Below are 21,393 nucleotides of genomic sequence, written 5' to 3' on the forward strand. Positions count from 1 at the left end.
TAAAACACGTGGTGAGGAAGGGGCGACCCTGTGCTGGCTTTTCACGATCCTCCCACAAGGTAAATCCATCAAACTCCTGTTGCACCGTCCACGGGTCTGAGCTTTAGTGTTTCGTCTGCTTTTATATCACCCTGTGAGGATTCAGGTGTTACAAGTAGGAAATATGACATTTATCTTCGCTGCCTTTATTTCTTCATTTTAGTCCTTGTTTCAAATATCTATAGTTGATACAGATGTAGCATTGACAGCATGAGTTTTTTAGAATTTTAGTGGGAGAAAATAATATAGAAATCCAAATGCACTATTTCAAACATAACTACTTTAGGTTTTTGTTTTATGTTCTGAAAGTTAACTTTTAAAAAATTCCATCATCCCGATAACTTTGTACCACTACACGTATCTATTGATACAGAATCTATATTTTCAAAATGCAACCCCTTCCCAACTGCATTATACTATTAAGGGGATCCAGGGAAGGGCTTGGGACCAGGTCATTATAATTATTTTGTCTCATTTTCTAGCTCTTTTAAATTTGCAAAGTTACATGGATTATTTTATATATGATAACTGTATAAGTTAGTACTGCAAATATTTTCATTTTACACATGAAGAAAAGAGAGTCCAAGAAATTAAGAAATCTAACCAAGATCACACTGCTGGTGATAAAATGAGCTCTAATTTCTAGACTAGTGATTAAGCAAAAAACACACTCCATATTCAGAAAGACGGGGAAGTGAGGTGGTGAGGGAGCTCAAATGAACGTAGCATTTATACCTGTATCTCACACAATATTATGAAAATGTTAGGTAAAGGTGTAGTCAAGCCTTATGATCTTTGAAACAAATGCTACATAAAATATGAATATGACGCATTAATAATTCTCACTTCACTGGAAATTCTCTGTGATCCCTGGCGTGTACACACACACACACACACACACACACACACACACACAGATGCTGCCTTACTATTGATTCAAATAGCCAAGAGGATTTACTAATTGAATCCATCATATGGATGCTTTTATCCGATGCTTTTATCAGATAAAGCTCAGACACTGCAGATAACTTTGATTTTTACTTTAGCAAGAGAACTTCTCCTTTATTCCTTCCAAAAGCAAACGTTTGTTAAATGTACTCTCTCTACTGGGCTCACAGTAGCAAGTAAGGATGCTATTCAATTGGGTTTTTTTTTTCAGTTTTTGTTATTCTACTACCAAGTTGAGAAAACGTTCTGAGTAACTCTGACTAAAATACGTGCAGTGTGTTCCCACATCAGTGTCCTGATGTAGCCAGCCAGGAGTCTTCACAGTCCACTCACCTGCCCCAGGCAGTGTTTAAAGCCAGCAGAAGGCAGAACGTGAGATGCCAAATGCACAGGCCCATCGCTTCACTGCCAGGCTTTGAGTGAATGTGGAGATCCCAGGCAGCCAAGAGAAGCACCCTGGGGGAAGTCACCCTATGTTTTGGAATTGTGAAAATTGTATTTGGCTAGATTGGAAGGTTTTACTTTCTTGTTCTCTTTTGTGTGTATGTGTGTGTGTGTATCTCTACAGATTCTTGAAGCCCTGGCTAAAAGTGATGATCATTTTGTACAAAACTGCGCCAGCCTTAACTCTTTAAATGAGGTGATTCCTACTGACCTTCAGAGTAAATTCAGTGCCATTTGCAGTGAAAAAATTGAGCATGTATGTCAGAGAATATCCAGTTATAAAAAGGTAAAAGTCTTATGTATATATTTTTCATGTAATTCTTATTTAAAGGTCAAATTTAATCCAATTCTTGATGTTTTCATTACTTATTTATGTACCAGTTTATTGAAATAATGATAACATTTACATAACATACTAGGGTTTTTTTTTGCTGAGGAAGATTAGCCCTGAGAGAACATCTGTTGCCAATCTTCCTCTTATTTTGCTTGAAGAAGATTAGCCCTGAGCTAACATCTGTGCCACTTTTCCTCTATTTTATATATGTGTTGCCACCACAGCATGGCTGACAATTGGTGTAGGTCTGCACCCGGGATCCGAACCCACGAACCCAGGTTGCTGAAGTATAGGGCACTGAACTTAACCACTAGGCCATAGGGCCAGCCACTGTGTTAGAGTTTTTTAAATGCCTTTACATCCATTACCTCATTTGATCTTTGCAAACCTGTAAGCTAAGTCATGATTGCACATTTTCCAAATATAATACTGAGACCTAAAGAATTAAATTACTTATTAGCAGGAGATAGAGTTGAGATTTCAATCAAGGCCTCCTAAATTCTGAAGTCAAATTTTAAATTACCCTATAGTTGTTCTTTCCCTTTTCCCTCAAGGGAGCCCTGAGTTAGTAGGGCTGATTGTACGTGGAACGTAGGCTGTTTTAAATTGATTGATTGGTTCATTCATTTGACATATTTACTGATCCCCTTTGATGTGCCAAGCACTGTTCTTGGTACCAGGAATGTGGCAGCATGGGAGAGATTTTCCTCTCATGGTGCTTACATTTGAGTGGGGGAAACAGCAAAGGAGTGAATACATTTCTACAAAAGGGGAAACCCAAATGTTGAAAAGAGTTATGAGGAAATCCAAGTAGGGAGATACGGTGGGAAGTGCTGGGGTGCTCACTGGAGACTGGGGGTCTAGAGAAAGCCTTTTGAGAAAGCTTGTATCTGAATGATAAGTAGAACTCTTCATTTAAATGGAGGGGCAAGCATCCAGGTAAAAGGGGCAGCTGGCACAGAGGCCCCAAAGCAAAAAGCAGGCCAGGGTGGCAGGGGGAGGGTGGCCAGGCATGAGGTGAGAGGCTGAGGCAGGGACCAGTGTGAAGAGGTGGGAGCCTTGTACTTTGGAAGTTTGCGAGGAGTTCAGATTTTCTTCTCACATCAAAGAGAAGCCATTGGAAGCTTTTAAACTGGGGGTTGACTTCGTCTGATTTAGGTTTGTAAAAGATCCTGCTGGCTCCCCTGTAGGAATGGATTGTAAGGGCGAGGATGGAGGCATGGAAACACATAGGAAGTGATTGCAGTGCTCCAGGTGAGTGATGGTGAGGCTCGGATTCTGGTGCAGATGGGAAGACAGAGAAAATTAGATGGATTTGAGGGTATATTTTAGTGGTAGAATTAACAGAAATTGATCTTCAAAACATACCCGATAGTAGATGTTAATTTTTTTCTACTTATATCAATAAGAGAGTAGCTGACTAAATTATTTCCCTCCAAGCGAGGCTGGGTGCTCAAAATTTGGTACAGCCATACTACGAAATATTATCTATCTCCATTTTTATGAATGTGAGCTAACTGTATGTGTTTTATGTTCCTGATATAGTAAGTAAAAGATAAGCCCATATATGGCCTGACACATCCGTGGAAGAATAGGGAAATGTGTGAATGAATACCTAAAGGACTTCAACATTGGTTACCTCCGGTAGAGTGGGAGTAGGGTGAGAGGAATCGCTGTGTTTTTCTTTAAGCACTTCCTATAATGTTCGGCTTGTTAAGTTGAATATCTCTTGCTTTTGTAATGTTTTATAAGTCCATTCACATGAAGAGAAATGCTGTCCAAGATGACTGCTGAGCTGTCACATCTGTTAACCCTCTTTCCATGATTGTTGAGCTCAGCTCACCTGAGTTTGAGGACGATGCCCTGTTGAAGCTGAACAACAGAAGATTCTCCTTTTACTTCTCCTTTCTCTATAAGATGTGACAATGCTTTGAAGTAAAATTTAAAAGCTCTAAACAAATGCAAATTCGTATTCCCCTTTTGAACATGTGTTGAAAAGAGAGTCATTCTACTTCCGGGATGGGTCTGTATAAAGTATGATAGGGGTTCAGACCGATTCGGGTTGTCAAGCTTGTCACTGTGTGTGTGCGTCATTTCTCTTTCTTTTTTTGATTTTCTTCTGACTTTCTTCTCTCCATTCATTCTAACAACAGAAGCAGTAGAAGTAGCTTAAAGAAATATATATGGAAAAATGTATACTTTATCAATAAAAGCAAAACATTAGGATGAAGGTATATTAGGTAGGGTATTGATTTGGCTGCTTGAAGAAGGACCAAAACAATACAGGCTTACACAAGGTAGAAAGTTTATTTCTCACTCGCTTGAAAGGGCAACCTGATGGGAGTCCATTAGGGTGAGGCTTGACAATCTTATAGGGGTCCTTCTAGATTTTCACTCTCTCCCCAAGGATATTGCCCTCTTCTGCAAGGTCAAATTTGGCCCTCCACCACCATGTCTAAGTTATAGCCCCTCAGACGGGGAAAGTGGAAGTAGAGAGTAAAGAGCTTCCTTTTGAGGCCATGACCCAGAAGTTGTACACATCACACCTGTTCACATCCCATTAATCATTTAGTGAGAGGGAGGCTGGGAAATGTAGTCAAACTGGGAATCCAGGTACCCAACTAAAACTCAGGGAATTTTATTACTAAATGGAGGAAGGAGAGAATGAATATTGGAAAAAAACTAGCAGGTAAATTTATAGGTAAAGTTCTATTAGAATAGATGGTATAGACCACTAGGGTAAAAGGGTCATAGGTAAGCAGATCCTAAGACTCTATTTAGTTGCTAAAGTGGAATATTGTGTTTGGCCTTCAGCTTCCCAATGACCAGGATGAAAAAGGAAACACATAAATTTTACATATTTATCAGCATCCTTGTGATATGTACATGTTTCTGAAGAGAAGCAGAGCTTTTCTTGGACTGAGTTCTAAAAGATATCTGTCACGCTGGATTTCCAAGAGGCGACACCAGGAAATGTCAGGGTAGTGCCTGTAAACATATCCCTGAAAAAGGAGCAGCCATTTGTTTTATGTGGCAGATTTTTCTTTTTTTTTTTGGTGGCAGATATTTTTAATGCACTCTTTAGTGAAAGCCAATAGCATAGGTCAAAACCTCAATTTCATGAGAGTAAATCTGTTGCAGGATGGGGCAAGAAGATTAGGGAAATATTTAAAATGCATACCTTTTATGTAGGCAATACGGGCTTAAGTCGGTTACTTGAGGGTGCCTGCCCTCCCACACTTACAGTCTGCTTGGGTCAAAAGGTCAAAATACATGAAGTAAGTAATAATAGTACTGACTGTTTAACCTCCTAGGAGATGCCACCATGAACGGTTGAACTGCTGGCACTCCACACCCTCCTCTATGTGATGGTGCTCCCTGGAGTTATGTAGCACACAACAGTTTATAGCAGTCTGCTACAGGTATCCAGCATTGCATGAGATATTTTGTGTATGTTGTGTAATCTTACCAACGCAGTGATTATAAGACACGTTATGCATTTCATTGATGAAGTGACTAGAGCTCAGTGTGGTCTAGTAACTTGCCTAAAGGCACACAGCTGGGAACAGCAGTGGAATTTGAACATTGCTTCCTTTTCTTCTAAAGCTAGTTGTTGTTTGTTTATCTGGCTTTGGCACCGTGCTACACAGCTTATGTGCTAAGCAGTCTAGTTCTGACTACCAGGGCAGTAACATTTCGGTAAAGGAGGAATCATTTGGGGTTGAATAGTCAGCAAATGCTGGCTGCCATAAGTTGGGAAGATTTGTCAGAGTGAAGGGGAGCAGAGATGGCACTCAAGTAAGAGAAATGTCATAAGTGAGGGCAAAGATGTAGAAATGAGACTGATCTTATTAATGAAGAATTGGCATACTGCCTGGACTAGAAAGGAGGATTGAGTTGGATGCAATTAAAAAAGAAAACTGACAAAATCTGATTCTCCCAATGATATTCTGGAGTGGCTTAATCAGATATGTTTATAAAGAGTGCAAGTTGGTGGTGACTTGGACTCAGGTAGAAGCATTGGGGATGGGGAGAAAAGGATCAATTCAAGCTGTGTGTAGAAGGTAAAATATATACAGTTTCGTGATGAATTGGTTATCGCAGATGAAGAAGGTGTTGCTTATTGGTTTCTGACAAAAATATGGTTTTCAATAAACTGAGGAGTGTATGTTGTGGGAGATTAGAAATATAAGGTACAGGGTTTCCCCCTAAATGTTGGGGATTCTCAAAAACATCCTCCTGGCGAGTGAGAAGTGTCTTTCATTTCCTCAAGAGTGACAGGGAGCCTGGGAAGCTCTTAAAGCAGAGACAGACAGGCTAATGGGCAGTGATTTTAGGTGGTGAAAAGAATGTCACTGAGTTATGGAAAGCTCTTATATGTACATTATTGTTTGAGCCTTGAAACAGCCATGCTGCTCACTCTTATCCTGCTTCTTTCTCCGGGAGATTAAGAATTTGCTTGAGGTCACAGAGCTAGTGAGTAGTAAACTAGGTATCTGTCCTATGGGATGCTGTCTCCCTTATTTTTATTTTTAATCTAGAAATAAAGAGAAATTTATAGTCAACCAGGACATAAGTGTTTTAAAAGCTATCCTTTTCATCATCCCTTCTTGACCATAAACATTATGAATAATTGGCTATCTTTCTCACTAGACAGAAAAACAAGATTAGCAAGAAAATATTTAAAAAATCTTTTGTCTTTGAACACAATTTAGATACCTAAGATATAGCCTTAATAGGTCAGGTAAGGTCAGCTCGATTTTGTGTATCAAATGCGTGTCAACAGAAGCTATAGCATTTATGAACATATATTTCTAATTTCCACATATTTACTTTTAAACTGTCATTAGAAACTTATATTTCTTCTGGATGAAGTCTTCAAACACCCCTCTTCCTGTAAAATAAAATGTATCCATAGAAACTAAAATCTTGAAGAGACTGGCTTTCCTTTATTTTGACTCCAGAAGTTTTAGATCTTAAAAATAGAAAGCAGTTAATTTCTACAGTTTCTATAGCCAGGCTACTGCAGTCACAATTGATTTCCTGGCCAGTTGTACTGGCCACAGATGTTTTTCAGCTTATGTGTGAGAGAAGGTCAGGCCTTACTGAGCCCTGAATGAATCCCAAACAGAAGTTTAATCTCTGTGGAGCAGGATGTGTGGGCGATCCAGATGTAAAACTATGCACTGTTTGGAGGAACGGTCTCCCCCTAAATTATCCTTAGAATCCTTTTTAATTCTAGATTCATGCTTTTGTTTTAGGATAATTCCATATTTGGGTTTATTTTGTGTTGCGGGAAGACTGCCTCACTATAAATATTTAATTTACTTTCGAGAGAGAGTTTCTGTTTTCACAAAAATATTACATGTAGGAATCAAAGTCTTATGTTGAATATTCCAAGTACCTTTAATTATTAACGCCACATAATCCTAAAACTGGTATTTGGGTTGGGAAAATTGTGGGTAAAATTTCTCCCTTGTCTCCTTCCGCGGATACAAAATTTTTATAACTCCATGCCAGTGGGGTTTTACACTTAACTGAAGTGGGAGATTATCTTCAAAATAATAGCTTACCTTTGTATTATTTTTTATTTTTAGTCAAGTGACTGTAATTGGATTTAAATGTGTTGTCACGGTCAATGATTCATGAATTAACGACCAATGCATTAAAAACCTGAAGTTCTCATTTCTAAGAATTACTTATTCCTGTCAATATACAAATATTCCTTAATATCATCTATATTAAAAAATAAATATTTCCCTTGACCCCCATACTCCTCTCTACAGACTGTTCCATTTCTTTGATCTTTGTCCTGAAAACAGCTACCTATACCCGCTGTCTATACCCGCTGTCTGTACCTGCTGTCTCACTCACTTTTCATTCTCAACACACTCAAGTTGGGCTCTGGTCCCTTCTGTGAAACTGAAATGGCTCTTTTGAAGGTCAACAGTGACTTGTATTTTGCCGAAGCTCATTCACTGACATCATTTCATTCCTTGTTTCAGTAGTGTCTGATGCAGTTGACCTTGTACCTCTTTTTAGTAGTTTTTTGTGACACTGCCTATACCTTGTTTTGTCCTTTCTTGGTGGCTCATTCACAGTATCTTGTGCTGGTTCCTCCTTCATTCTCCAGCCTCTTCATGTGGCGAAGTCTCAGAGCTCAGAACTTGGTCCCCTTTTCTCTCTCCACTTTCAGTCCCCTGGTGATCTCATTCAGTCTCCTGGCCCATTTGGCGTCTCCATTTGGGTCTAATAGATATCTCAGACTGCACTTATCCAAAATAAATTCATGATCCCACCCCTCCACAGTTTGTCATGTCTGCTGTTTTCTCTATCTCAGAATTAGACCCCTGCTCCCCATTGTTCGGTCTAAAAACTTTAAATGCGCTCTTCACTTTCCTTTTTCTTGTGCCATTTGCTTGGCTCTACGTTGAAAATATACAGCCTTTTCTCACTGCTTCTATTACTGACAGCCGAGGGTGAGCCGCTGTCATCGCTCCTGTAGGTGCCCTTCCTGCTTCCACCCTTGCCCACCTACAGTCTGTTCTGAATATCTGTGAATCTCAGTCACAGTAAAAGCTAAATCCTGCCAGCGACCTCCAAGGTCCGACATGATCTGTGCCCTCCATCTGCCCATTCTCTCTCCAATCCTGTCTCCTTTTCCCTCCCGCTCACTCTCTACTTCGGCCACACTGGTCTTCTTGATGTTCATTGAACACACCATCCTTGGGGCTTTCGTGTTGGATACTTCCTCTGCCAGGAAAGGCTTCTCTTCCAGATATCCACATTCCCAACTCTCCCTTCCTTTGACATTTTGCTCGAGATTTATGTTTATTGTTTGCCTCTCTCTGGTTAGAGTGTAACCTCCCAGAAGGCAGGAATCTTTGCTTCCTTCACTGATATTTCTCAACATATCTAGAATAGTGCCTGGTCTAGAGAGCCATCGATACTTAATTGTTGGATGAATGAATGAAGGTGTTTCTAAGTCTGGGCTATGCTCTCCACAATAGGTCTAAAGCACTGTCCATCCCAAGTCACTTCCCCCAAACCCTGTACATTTCTTTATCGTAAAATTGCAAGTTTTATTTATAGAAAAGAGCTTTTTTGTCTTTCCTTGTGAGCTTCTCCAAAGAAGATTAATGAGCTCAATGTTCCATTTGATGTTGCTAAAAATGATGCCAGGTTCATGTTTATAGGGCCATTTGCTCCTGTACAGACCAATTAGAGTGTGTTCTCATGTCCATACCACAGGCAATACAAGAACTGTGCCTTCCTCGTTTTAGGTTTGCGTTACAGAATTGTCTCCGAATTAAATTTCAGGGCATGCTGTCTGGGAGCACATTTTCGATCTTCAAAATTTATCTAGCACATTTGCAGGACCTGTGACTGTAGGTTCCTCCCGCCCCCTCCCCCTCTCCTAGGACACCCAGGATGGAAGACAGCATTGCTTTCATAAGGCTCTTTCTTCTCCAAGAGAGGCTCTTAGCAAAGAAGCTTCCTCTCTGATACTTACTATTTTGAGAGAGTTAGGCACATTCAGACGTGTGGTTATACACCCCTTCTGGGTGTATGGAGAGAGGAAACACCCTGTGTTCACGTTTGTATTGAGATACCTGTTGGAAAGCTGTAGGAAACTGGTCCCCCTAGAAAGGACATCTTCCTTACTCTGCCTGATCACTTGAGGAACACTTCATTGCATCACTCTGTTCACCTCCTTCTTAGCACTTACCAAAATTTCTAATTATCTGGCTCTCATGCTTATTATATAAGTATTAAGTATATACGTATGGTTGTGCATATACATATACACACATATTAAATATAATTGTACTAGTGTATTTGTTATATGTAACAATTATATTGTTTTTACTTGTGTCCCTTACTAGATCATGAGCTCCATGAGGGTGGGGCTGTATCTCCAGCATTTAGCACAGAGTCTGGAATACATGCTTCTCTTCATATTTTTGAATGGATGGATAACTGGTTAAAATGAAAGAAGGCAAGAGAAGCATAACTGCCTGTTATGGAGGGTGCTGTGATGTAATAAAATCGACTTCTGTGCCTTCATGTGTGCCGTGTGAGCCTTGTCTGAGATTTTTATCTTACAGCTACAGTGGAAAAGAACTTCTGGCCTAAAGTGTGCATCTGCCCTTAAATTCTAGGTCTTTCGCAGATAAGTCTCCAGGTCACAGTTTCTTTATTAGTAAAGTGAGAGGCGTAGAATAAGAATTCTCTACATTCCTCCCTCCTCTCTTAGGGGTTAGGATACTTTATCATCAAATTTGTCGGCAATTTTGTTAATAGTTTCCTGCATTTCACTCCAGTTCCATTTAGATTCGAACTGTGTGCTAACACTTTCCTGAGCCACATAGCTTCTGACATGTGATTTGAAAGCAGTTAAATAAACATATAAGATAGTTCATATTCTAATGGTGAGCTTATATTTATAAGATGTGGTTTTTGATATCTCATCTTTATTCTTGAATTTAACCTAGAAAAGTGAGTAACCAGTCTTAATTTTTATTCTTTTCAGTGCTCAAATTACTACTCTACTAGTAGAATAAATAGATAGGAGCTGGTTATAGTTTTCAAGCAAGCAGAGAGTATAGAGGTTATTTAATTCCTATCCCTTATTTTACTAAGAATGATAAAAGACAGTGACTTGCCCAGCATCACATGAGTTAGTGGGACGGCAGAACTAGAACACAGATAGCCCATGGCTCTCAGTCCTTTCCTTTTGAAACCAAAATCCAGTTTGACTATGAGATGCCTGTTTATGGTGCCCAAGACAGACGTGAGCATTACCCTCATGGTGTTACCATCTGCTAAGGGAGGTAGAGATAAGAAGATTCTTCATAATTATAAGGGAGGTTACAGTGTGCTGTAACCTAGCACACCAGGGGAATTGAACACAGACTAGGGCTGAAGGAAGGCCTCTTGGTGATGTCATAGAACTTGAAAATGTATAGGAGTAAGTCAGGCAGTGAGGGAGGAAGAACATTCTAGGCACACTGAACAGCCTGGAGTGTATAGATGGTGTGTGAGAGGAACTGAGTGAAGGCCAGAAGGAGCCCAGGGAGCAAGGGGAAGAGAGCTTGAGATGAATAAGCCAGGTGCGGGTCAGACTTTGGGTGGCAACATAGACCATGGCAAGGATAGATGGATTTGGATTGCAAGGTCTTGAGTGGTGGAGTGGCTATCCTTGTATGTCTTACAAATCCCTCGACTTTCAGTTTATTCTCAATGGCATAAAAGTAGAGTCCACATCAGTCTTCAGGCTGATCCTGACCCAAGTACTCAGCAGTTTTTAGCGGGAAGTATGGAGGGTACTGTTGGTTCCGCCTGTCGTCCTGCAGTTCCAGGTCAACACTACCATGCCTTGCTGTCTAATCTGTTCACAGACTCAGGTTTAGATTGACTTTCTGACAGTGTTTGGAATAATCCCATCTTCTTCTACCCTTGACCTGATAGCTACCCCATTCTGCCACTTTGCCTCCCTTTAAATATTGTGTTCCTATCTTGGTGTCCAGGACGCTGATTTGATTTCTCTAGCAAACTCTCAGCTGCTAGGAGCCTGTGGATTTGAGTCCTAGTAAGTGGTATTGGTCACTTAAATTCATTTCTTTGGGCACTTAACTTGCAATCGGAGTTTCAAGGGAGTCATATGCAATTGCTGCCTGTATTGCTTTGCTTTATTAAGAACGTGTAGGTGGTAAAATAATGACAATTTCTAACAACTTATAATTTATTTCACTGGTTTCCGTTGACATTTAATTTTCTTTTGATTTTGCTGTGGATGACAGAAGTGAAATGTTTGAGTTATCACTGTGTTCAACTTCTTTTTATTTCTTCTTTAATTTACAGTTTTCTCGTGTACTAAGGAATAGAGCCTGGCCCACCTTTAAACAGGCCAAATCTAAAATCTCCCCACTGCACAGCAGTGATTTCTGCCCTACCAACTGCCACGTCAATGTGATGGAAGTGTCGTATCCCAAAACGTCGACCTCCCTGGGGAGTGCGTTTGGTGTTCAGTTGGACAGTAGGAAGCATAATTCTCATGATAAAGAAAATAAATCTGAGCAAGGTATGTTAGCTTTTGAAACTTTATCAAATTATGAAAAGTAATTTTAGGCAATTGTAACTATTCCTGCATCCCTGAAATTGGATAGATTCCTGCTGTGTAAGCAAGTCTTAACTCTTATAAGAAAGGGTTCTTCACTCTAATCTTTGCATAATTATGTATAAGTGTTTGTAGAATGAAAATGGAGTAATGCGTTTTTATTATTTTTCCTCTAAGAAGAATGATTATTCTTACCTTCATTACATGTGTGATAGGTACAGCTCATCTTGCTGTGAAAACCGCTAATCTGAAATGGCCCTGTAACTATGAGAAAAATACAGGAGGAGCAGCTGCAAGGGATGCATAATGCTGTTCCACACCATCACGGTGGGACATGGGATCGAACTGTGTTCCTAGTTTTTAATCACAACTCCTCATAAGCTTTAATTTCTGAATTAAATTCAACATTGGATTGGCATTTTATTTTATGGCAGTTTGGACGTCTAAAGTGAATTGTGCTGGATTGTTACTGTAAATGAAAGGTCATAAACGTGACTATGGAATGATTTCAACTCCTCAGGGAAACTCAGCCCTATGGTGTACATTCAGCACACAATCACGACCATGGCGGCCCCTTCCGGTCTGTCCCTGGGACAACAGGATGGGCATGGTCTCCGGTATTTGTTAAAAGAAGAAGACTTAGAAACCCAAGATATCTATCAGAAACTGCTGGGCAAACTTCAGACTGCACTGAAAGAGGTGGAGATGTGTGTTTGTCAAATAGATGAGTAAGTATTTTATTTCCTGTACTTTGTGCCTAATAAAATCACTGTAGAAAATGTGACTTTTGAATATCCATCATTCTCTCTTTAGGTTGTAGGATTTTTTTGCTGGCCATGTAGATCCTCTTTATTCCAACACTTTAAAAATGATAAAAGATGGCAAATATATAGATATATATTTTAAGGAAGCAGTAAATACTAGAGAAGAGAAAAACAAAAATTCTGTCTTACAGAAAACACTAAATAAGTCTTAGTGTAAAAATATTAAATTGAAAAATGTGATTGAATGAGTACTAACTGTGTATAGGATTTCCTGGTACCTTTTACAGAGCAGAAATAGTATTTGGTGTATATGCACTCAATAGATTTTTATGAAAAATATAAAATATAACAAATCCTTAACATACTTGTTAAATGAGTAAATGCAAAATTTTGTATCCCCAGGCCCGATGACCAATGCCTTTTTTGTCTTCTGATTGAATTAATGCTCTACTAAGCAATAACCCAAATAGCTGGGCCAGTAATTTGGAAATTTTTATTAAGAAAGGAGAAGAGGAGGAAGTTAATTAAAATTTTTCCAAAGAGGTCAACTCTGGTTCCTATTTAAGAATTTGATGGTTGGAGAGTTACATAAACTCTGTAGGGTGATTGCCACATCATGGTGTGTGGTTCTGCTTCACATCTAGTCAAGGCAGCTCGTATAGTCAAAACAACGCGGGATTTGGGGTAGCTCCCTTACTTATGTATAGAACAGGATGAATAATAATAACAAATTACATGTTTGGGGTGAAAATTATACAGATTAATACAAAAAGCAATCAGCCTGCTGCCTAACATCATGCTTGCTCATCATTCAAGGGACTGAAATTATTGGATATATCCAAAGTTGGTAGAATCTGAAAATCGTATAAACACCATTGTCCTCTTTTTATTGTGCTCTTTATGAAGTTACAAGTTTAGTTTGCTGTCAGATATGTATTGTTTAGTTCACACACAGACATCATCCCATACTTCTGTGGACAATTCAGTTTCGACATAAAGGATTTCGAATTTATTCTAAGCTTTCAGAGTAATTAGACATTATACCAATGAAATCTTAATTGAGATGATCTCCTACTTTACACATCTTTTAAGTTTAGAGATCAAAAATCGCCTACTAGAGGCATCATATTTCTAAGATTATATTTAAATAGTTGCTATTTACTATGCAATTTTTCCTGACGTTTTTATGAGTTAATTTAGAATTGAAATTCTGTTTTCCTATGTCTGATACACCAGTTTTAAAGTATTACGTATAACATTTTGTATATTATATTGTGACTATTGTTAAATAGTTTGAGGTTGCCAAGAGAAGAGGTGGCTATTTTTAAGCAATTGTACGATACTTTGCATTGTTTTAGCATGACTTGTAACACAGAAGTTAGTATTTTAGAACATTATGTTTTGCTTTATTTAATACATTGAGTTTTATTATATAATGTGTTCTATTTTAGAAACCAGTTTTTTTCCCCCACTGAAGTATTTAGGAAGTGCATAGAGGAAGACTCTTTATTACTAAGGCGATAAATAGTGGCATTGAGTTATGGATCCTACATCTCAAAGGGGTTTTGTGAGAACATCTGGGCCAATCCCATACTTTCAGTTGGGCCAAGAGTTATTATTCTGCTTCTCAGATGAGTCCTTTGTCAATGGCAGGATTATTGACGTGCCTGGCTGGACATTGCCTCGGAGACCAGGCTACTAATGCACTGACTGCCCGGCACTGCCTGGCAATTGTCCAGACTTTGTCTTTGTTCATTTATTGACATTTTTCCTTAGGTTCAGCTAATGTAGATATATTTTTAAGAAAACAGTTAGAGCCAAGAGGCTCCCTTTACTCTGTTTAAAATGCTTTATATTGAAACCACTAGTTGCAGAAAGAGGTTAAGCTATTTTTACTAACCCAAACTACTTAAAGTGATTACCTATTTTTACTTAAGGTTTCCTCACTCTGTTATTCGAAAAGGCTTTACCCAACTGTGCATGTTTATTAGGAAAGTGACATGAAATGAGCAAATAATTTGAGAAACTTCCTTTGTCTTCTCTGTGTGCGCCATATAATTTAATTCTAAATATAAATATGTTCCACATAATTCAATGTGCAACATAATCACTTTGAAACAGTGCAGTTGTCAAGTGTCTGGATTCCCTGTAGCCCCATTCAAAGATGCAGTCAAGCTTGACAAATTATTTAAAAATCTAGTTACCAAACAATTTTCTCACCATGTAGTAATTATTCTTGGTGAGACATAGATGTCTCTGCAGAGTGGAGAAGTAGATCTCAGATGCTTTGCCAAGTTTTAAGAGAAATTGCCTCACAACAGCTCCTGGCTAGCCTTTCTAGAAATTCTTCATTCCTGTGAAAGGGCCCAGTGCTGCACTTGTCTGTCACAAAGTCTGATGACCCTGTCACTTGGGAACACTTCTCCTAGAAATGAAATTTCCTTTAACACTTAGTCATTCCACTAAATCCTCCTATTTTGCTTAGATCCAAAGATGGAAGTAAAGACAAATTTTCTGATTAGTAACATGAAATTAAGGTGACATTATGAGTTTAATCAAGACTTTGTGATTCATGTTAGTTTGGGGAAGCTAAATACTCTTGCCCTTTAATGGGCTATTTTCTGGTTAATGACACTTTGGTACCAGACATAAGTAAAGGGAAAAATAATTCATGGATAGTCCAAAACTTTTGTGGGATTTTAAATACAGGGCTTGTGTATTCTCACAGGGAGTAAATGCATAGAGTATTGGGGGCAAGTGAAGATAGGAAATATGAGAACAGACTTCATTTTGCAGGTGCCAGATGTCCAAGGATTGAATGATGAATAGACCACATTGTTAGAACATTTAGTGAGCTGGGGGCTACAGATAGGAATAGTAGGGTTCATGGTGGAATTATCAGAGGTTTTCCCAAGCATTTTGCTGATAAATGTATAAAAGGAGGGCACGGCTTCATAAAAACTAACATGTATTATAGGGGCTTATGTGCCAGGCACAGTTACGTTATTATGTGTGCTGACCTAGTTCATTCCCACAGTTCCTGTGTGATTTGGGTTATGAAACACTGCGATGTATCACCGACACCTCAAACTTAAATTTGTGTTTAAAACTGAGCTCTAGATTTCCTCATACTCAAATCTACTTCGACGCCTTCCCCATCAAGGTCTTCCCCCTTCTTGGTAAAGTATTCCCCAGTCTCCTCAGCCCATCAAGCCAAGATCATCTTTGATTCTTCTCTTTCCTTCCCCTTCACCTCCAGTACCTTTTTGAGTCTGTCAGTTACACCTCAGAATGTATCCACCGCATCACCTTAGACTGGGTCGCCATCGTCCCCTCACTAGCACCCACTGTAGGAGCTTCCAGCTGTGCCTCACTAATACATTCTATGTTCAGCAGATGCCAGAGGGAGCTGTAAAGGTAGATTGTGCTATTCCCCTGCTTAAAACCATTTTATAGCATGAAGGGCATTTAAAATAATATCAAATGCATTATTGTAGCCTGTACAGCCCTACATGATCTGCTCTTATCCACCTCTCCAAACTCGTTTCCCTGAGCCCAGCCACAGTAGCCTCTTTCTGGTTCTGGAACATGACAGACCTCTGCCTGGTCAGCCCTGTCCTGAGGTCTACAGTGCCAGCCTTCTCAGTACTCAGGTGTCAGGCTAGTGGCTGATCTGTACAGAGGCTGTGCCTACTTCCTCAGTATAAAGTAAATACCCTTGTGTCCCCGTCTCACATGTCATATTCCTCTAGACATCCTACTTTCTATACAACTGTTTTTAACCCCGCTCATCGTTATGTTAACAAAAACACTAAAGCCTCACAGATTTAAAATAACAAGCTTTCTTTCGTGCTCACTCTCCATGCCTGTCTGGGTCACAGGGTCTCTGCTGCTCGTTGACCTCACCCAGAGCCCAGGCTGGCAGAGCCCCATCAGCTGGGGTGTGTCTGATTGTCACAGGGAGAGGGAATGAGGCTGACTGCACACTTGCATGAAGGCTTCCACCTAGAAGGGACCCGTGTCACCTCCACTCACGTTGCATTGGTGACAGCAAGTCACATGATCATTCCTATCCTCACAGGGGTCGGGGAGGCCACCCAGTCATGTGCCTGGGAGAACTGAGGTGTGATGGGAACCAGAATGACCACCTTCTTCTCTCCAGGGTGTGTACCTGATAGGCAGGGAGGGGGTGTTCTGCTTGGTGTGCAAAGTATATGTATATAAGAGTGTGTCTCACTCACCCATCTCTAAAATGAGGATAATAATCATAGTAATACCTACCTCATATGGTAGTTTTAGGGATTGAAAGAATTAATACCTGTTAAGTAGTTAGCATAGTAACTGGCATAGGAGCTCAACAAATGTTAGCTTTGATGAAGACGATGATGATGATAATATTTAAATCTCAATTTAATAGAAGAACATGCAGGTAGCTGCAACATACTCCACACGAAAACCTTTATTCATCAAGGGCATTAGATGGAGATGGAGGTGGAATGGCACACTGCTCAGGACATTAATTCAGAATTAATGGGCCTGTAGTAGGTAGCTTAATATTGCCTGCGAGCAAAAGTAAAGGAAAATATTTCTGCGTGCACAGATATTAAGCTTTATGCCTTATCATTACTTTCAAGAATCTAGAAATTTTATGCAAAAACATGGTGTCGAAAACAGTTTTTCTATCAGCTGTTTGTTAGCCTAACACTTGTTCCCACAGGGTCAATGCAGGCAATGATTGCAGCTGTTTAAAATGAAAAGCAAATATGTGAATACACTTCATATAACTTGCAAAAAATTGTTTATGCTCAGCCCCATGACTTCTATTTACAAGATACACAAAGCGCAGAGGACTCCTTGCAAATGAGAACTTCTGCGTCTCTTTCCTCTGTGCTAGTCAGAGTTCATCAGTCTGTGCAGTATGGAGCTTGGCTAATTGGAGTTAATCTAATGTTTTAATCTTTTGGGTGGAGCAAGTGAATAAACATGCAATCTGTCTTACAAGACATAAAAGTATTTTTCCAGAGAGAAAAATTGTGTTTAAAATAATTCATAGCTTCACAGGGCCTTGAGCAGTGTAACACACCTCCCGAGTTCTCAGTGGTGTCTGAAATCTATAAAATGCCAAAATATTGTGCAAATATCATCTCACGGTGAGACCTCACCTGAATACACTGTTTGAAGTTGCAGCTCCAGCTTCCTTCGCTTCTTTATTTTTCTCCTTACCATTTGTCACCATGTGCTATACTGTACAGTTTATTTGTTTATTGTTTGTTTCCTCCCAGTAGAATTTAAGCTGCCAGAGGGCAGGGATTTGGTTTGGTTTGTAAACTGCTGTATGCACAGCACCAAGAACAATGCATGGTATGATAAATGTGTTCGATGAATTAAATGTGTTTGATGAATTAATTAGTGAAATCACTTAACAAATTTTTACTCAACACACAGCCTTGGGTCTAACGTTATGGGATCTATGTAAGCGGTATAAGATGTCTTCGTAGTCTTGAAATAAAACAAACATGAAATTGCTGTGGAAAAATGAGTGTCACGGTATGTGCATATGTGCCGTTGACTAGAACCAAATGTCATCTGTATTTAGTAAATGGGAGGATGATTGTTGGCTGCAGAAGCCGTGCATAGGCCCTTGGTTCAGATATGGTTTAATTCATTTTGAAAGTTTTATAGCATGTTGTTTGATAATAAAGGCTGATCCCATTTTGGCCTAATTTCGAGTTAGTTCTAACAGAAAACTTTTATAGACAAACATTCAAGTCTAGAGCGCTGGAGTCACTGCTACTCAAAGTCTGCAACAAGTGTGATACCAGTTCAGAGTCTGAAGCTGGCGTTTTAGCCTTGAGCCGCGTGGAAGAGCTTTTCATTTGAACAGATTTGTGACATTTCATCGTGACTGGCTGTGGGTGATACTGGGTAGCTCCTGCTGCCTCTGACCCTCAGGTGGTGTGTGACTCTGTTTAATGCCTTATGATCACAACGGCCAGGACTGCTGTTCTTATGAGCCATGAGAAAGGATTGGCAACACGATATTCTCCCTGTCAAACGAGAAAGTGGGGGAGAACCCAAGGTAGGGTCGGTGGGTAGGTCAGTTTGTAATACCTGAGGGTAAGCCAGTGAGGATGTTTAAGCACATTTGGCGTTTGTTTTAACGTTTAGGTAGCACCTTAAAGTTTCCCAGGTATTTTCATGTGGCGGTGATACTGGTAGAGGAGAGGGGTGATGCCCTTACGTACGAGGAACATGTTGTTCTCACTCATTCTCACAGCAGTCATGTGGGCTGGTTATTCTTGTTATCCTCATTTCGTAGATGTCAAAGAGAACTATCATTGTTTTTGTCTGATAACAAAGCTAGTAAGTGGCAGAAGCAGGATGTGAACACAGCTTTCTGGTCTAAATTATGTGCTATTTCTATTACTTAGTCTGAGAGGGAAAATTGAACTTTGTATGACAGGCTTTTTATGCAATAGGATATTTTTCTCATGTGGAACAGAAATATTTCATGTGAAACATCTAGAAATATTGGGAAGCTGATCATATTCAACAAGGAAGGTGGTTATCTGTAGCAGCCAGTTTGAAAATGTGCACTTACTCTTTTTTTTCGAATATCACATCGCAGCCTTCTGTCTTCGATAACATATTCTCCTAAATTAGAACGTAAGACATCAGAGTGTGTGGTACCAACAGACAGTGACAATGAGAAGGGAGAAAGAAACAGCAAACGAGTCTGCTTTAATATGGCAGGAGATGAGCAGGAAGATTCAGGTCATGACACCATCAGCAACAGAGACTCTTACAGGTAATTCATTAGTTCCTTAATCTCATTTCATCAACAAAGTCAAATATGATTCTGTATTTTTCACAAAGGTCATGAAAAAAATGTTATGGTTGTTTTTGTTTATTACTGTCACAAAATAACCATTGGCTATTACCAACTCTAGACAAAGCATAGTGACACAGCATAATCTTTCAGATTCTTTCCTTTTCTAATCTGAGTAATTTGGAAAAAGCATTTTTTTCTCCAGTTGTGTGGAATTAAATTGAGAGGCTTGTTCTGTTACAGATTGTGTAACATGTATGGCAAATAATCAAATCGTGCCTATATTAACATTTTTTTCAACTGTCTGTTTCCGATTATTGGACTAATGGGTAGTGAATAGGAGTTTTTTTGGCCTTATTTCTCCCCTTTCTTCTTCTATTCCATGTTCCAAGCTAATTGGACTAATTTCACTTGCTCACCTCCGTGACTAGCTGTGGGTACTTTTCCTTCTCGTGCATACCTTCTGTGTAGTTTTGGTAGGACTGCTGTAACAAAGGACCAAGAACTGGGTGGCTTAAACAAGAGACATTTATTTATTATTCTATAATTCTGGGGTTGGAAGTCCAAAGTCAAGGTGTCAGCAGCGTTGGTTCTTTGTGAGGCCTGTGAGGGAAGGAGCGGTTCCAGGCCTCTCTCTGGCTTATAGGTGGCTATCTTCTCCCTCTGTCATTTCACATCCTTTCCCTCCAAGCGTGCCTCTGTGTCCAAATATCCCCTTCTTATAAGGACACCAGTCCTACTGGATTAGGGCCCACTTTAATGACCTCATTTTAACTTGTTTACCTTTGTAAAAACCCTCACTCCAAGTAAGGTCGCATTCTGGGGTATGAGCGTTAGACTTCAACATTTGAATTTGAGGGGAGACACAATTCAACTCATAACACCTTCCCTCCACACTCTGTTCTCATCTTCCTTCCAGACTCTCAAATGATGGCTCCTCCAACAAATTTCCTTATTGAAAGTGCTTTTCCTCCCTTGAATCCTTGTATCCCTTGAAACCTCACCGAAGACTCTCATTACCTGCCACACATGCTGTGTGTGAAGCTTCAGCATCTCCCGTTTCGTTCACATTAATTGAAGACAAAACGCTCTTATTCACCCTTATTTATTACACAGTGTTTTATGATGAAAAGATATTAAGTAATTATTGTTAAATCAGAGTTATTCTCATCAGAGATGTTTAGCACAAACTGATACCTAACATTAAAAACATTTTTTACCAGACACGCAGAACAGAATGATGTCACATAATTCCCACTACATCTCTATGTGGCAGGTTCTGATATCGTCTCCATTTTGCATGTAAGGAAGCTGAGACCCGCAGGAGTTACGTAATTTACCAATGAAACCAGGTGCTCTGGCTCACAGTTTCTCTCTTAACCACTCTACTATCCCACTTTCTATGTGAAAAGGATTTTAATGAATACAGAAGAGTTCATTATTCCTAGAGATTTAATAATATATAATACAGATTAGCCACTTTTACCATTTGAATTACTTTTAGCTTCTAAGGATACCAGTATGCTCTTTAATAGGTACCTGTAGTTTCTCTCCAATGGGAAATTACATATCTGAAAATACTTTCTTACCTCAAATTCTTGTTAATTGGGTAATTAAAATTACCCTCACGGTCTCCCTCTAGAATGAAATTTTACATGTAAATTTAAAATTAAATAAGTCCTTTTTATTTATTCTGAGAGAAGAAAAAATTTTGTCTCCTGCACTATTTCTGCAATCTGTAATGTGTCCATATTCACACACAAGCATTTTAAACATTCTTTCCTTCGGCCTTCACCATTATGGAGCACTTTCCAGGAATGATGTCCTGTGCTGAGCTCTGAGGTGAAGCCAGGATGGTGGTCGCCCTGAGGGAGCTCACAGTGCGGTTGATAAATTGTAATTTAAACTGCCGGAA

At 39.5% G+C, this 21,393-nt stretch overlaps 1 protein-coding gene across 1 annotated transcript in view; it reads left to right on the plus strand.

Moving 5' to 3' along the window:
* The window catches only part of PREX2 (phosphatidylinositol-3,4,5-trisphosphate dependent Rac exchange factor 2), a 278,303-nt gene that overhangs the window by 154,708 nt on the left and 102,202 nt on the right, over positions 1-21,393 (plus strand). The window contains exons 23-26 of the mRNA XM_046642000.1: positions 1,556-1,717; positions 11,630-11,849; positions 12,406-12,613; positions 19,278-19,457. Coding sequence (XP_046497956.1) covers positions 1,556-1,717; positions 11,630-11,849; positions 12,406-12,613; positions 19,278-19,457 — 770 coding nt within the window. The remainder of the gene's footprint in view (positions 1-1,555; positions 1,718-11,629; positions 11,850-12,405; positions 12,614-19,277; positions 19,458-21,393) is intronic.

This window comes from Equus quagga, chromosome 16 (genome assembly GCF_021613505.1).
Source record: "Equus quagga isolate Etosha38 chromosome 16, UCLA_HA_Equagga_1.0, whole genome shotgun sequence".
Lineage (NCBI taxonomy): Eukaryota > Metazoa > Chordata > Mammalia > Perissodactyla > Equidae > Equus > Equus quagga.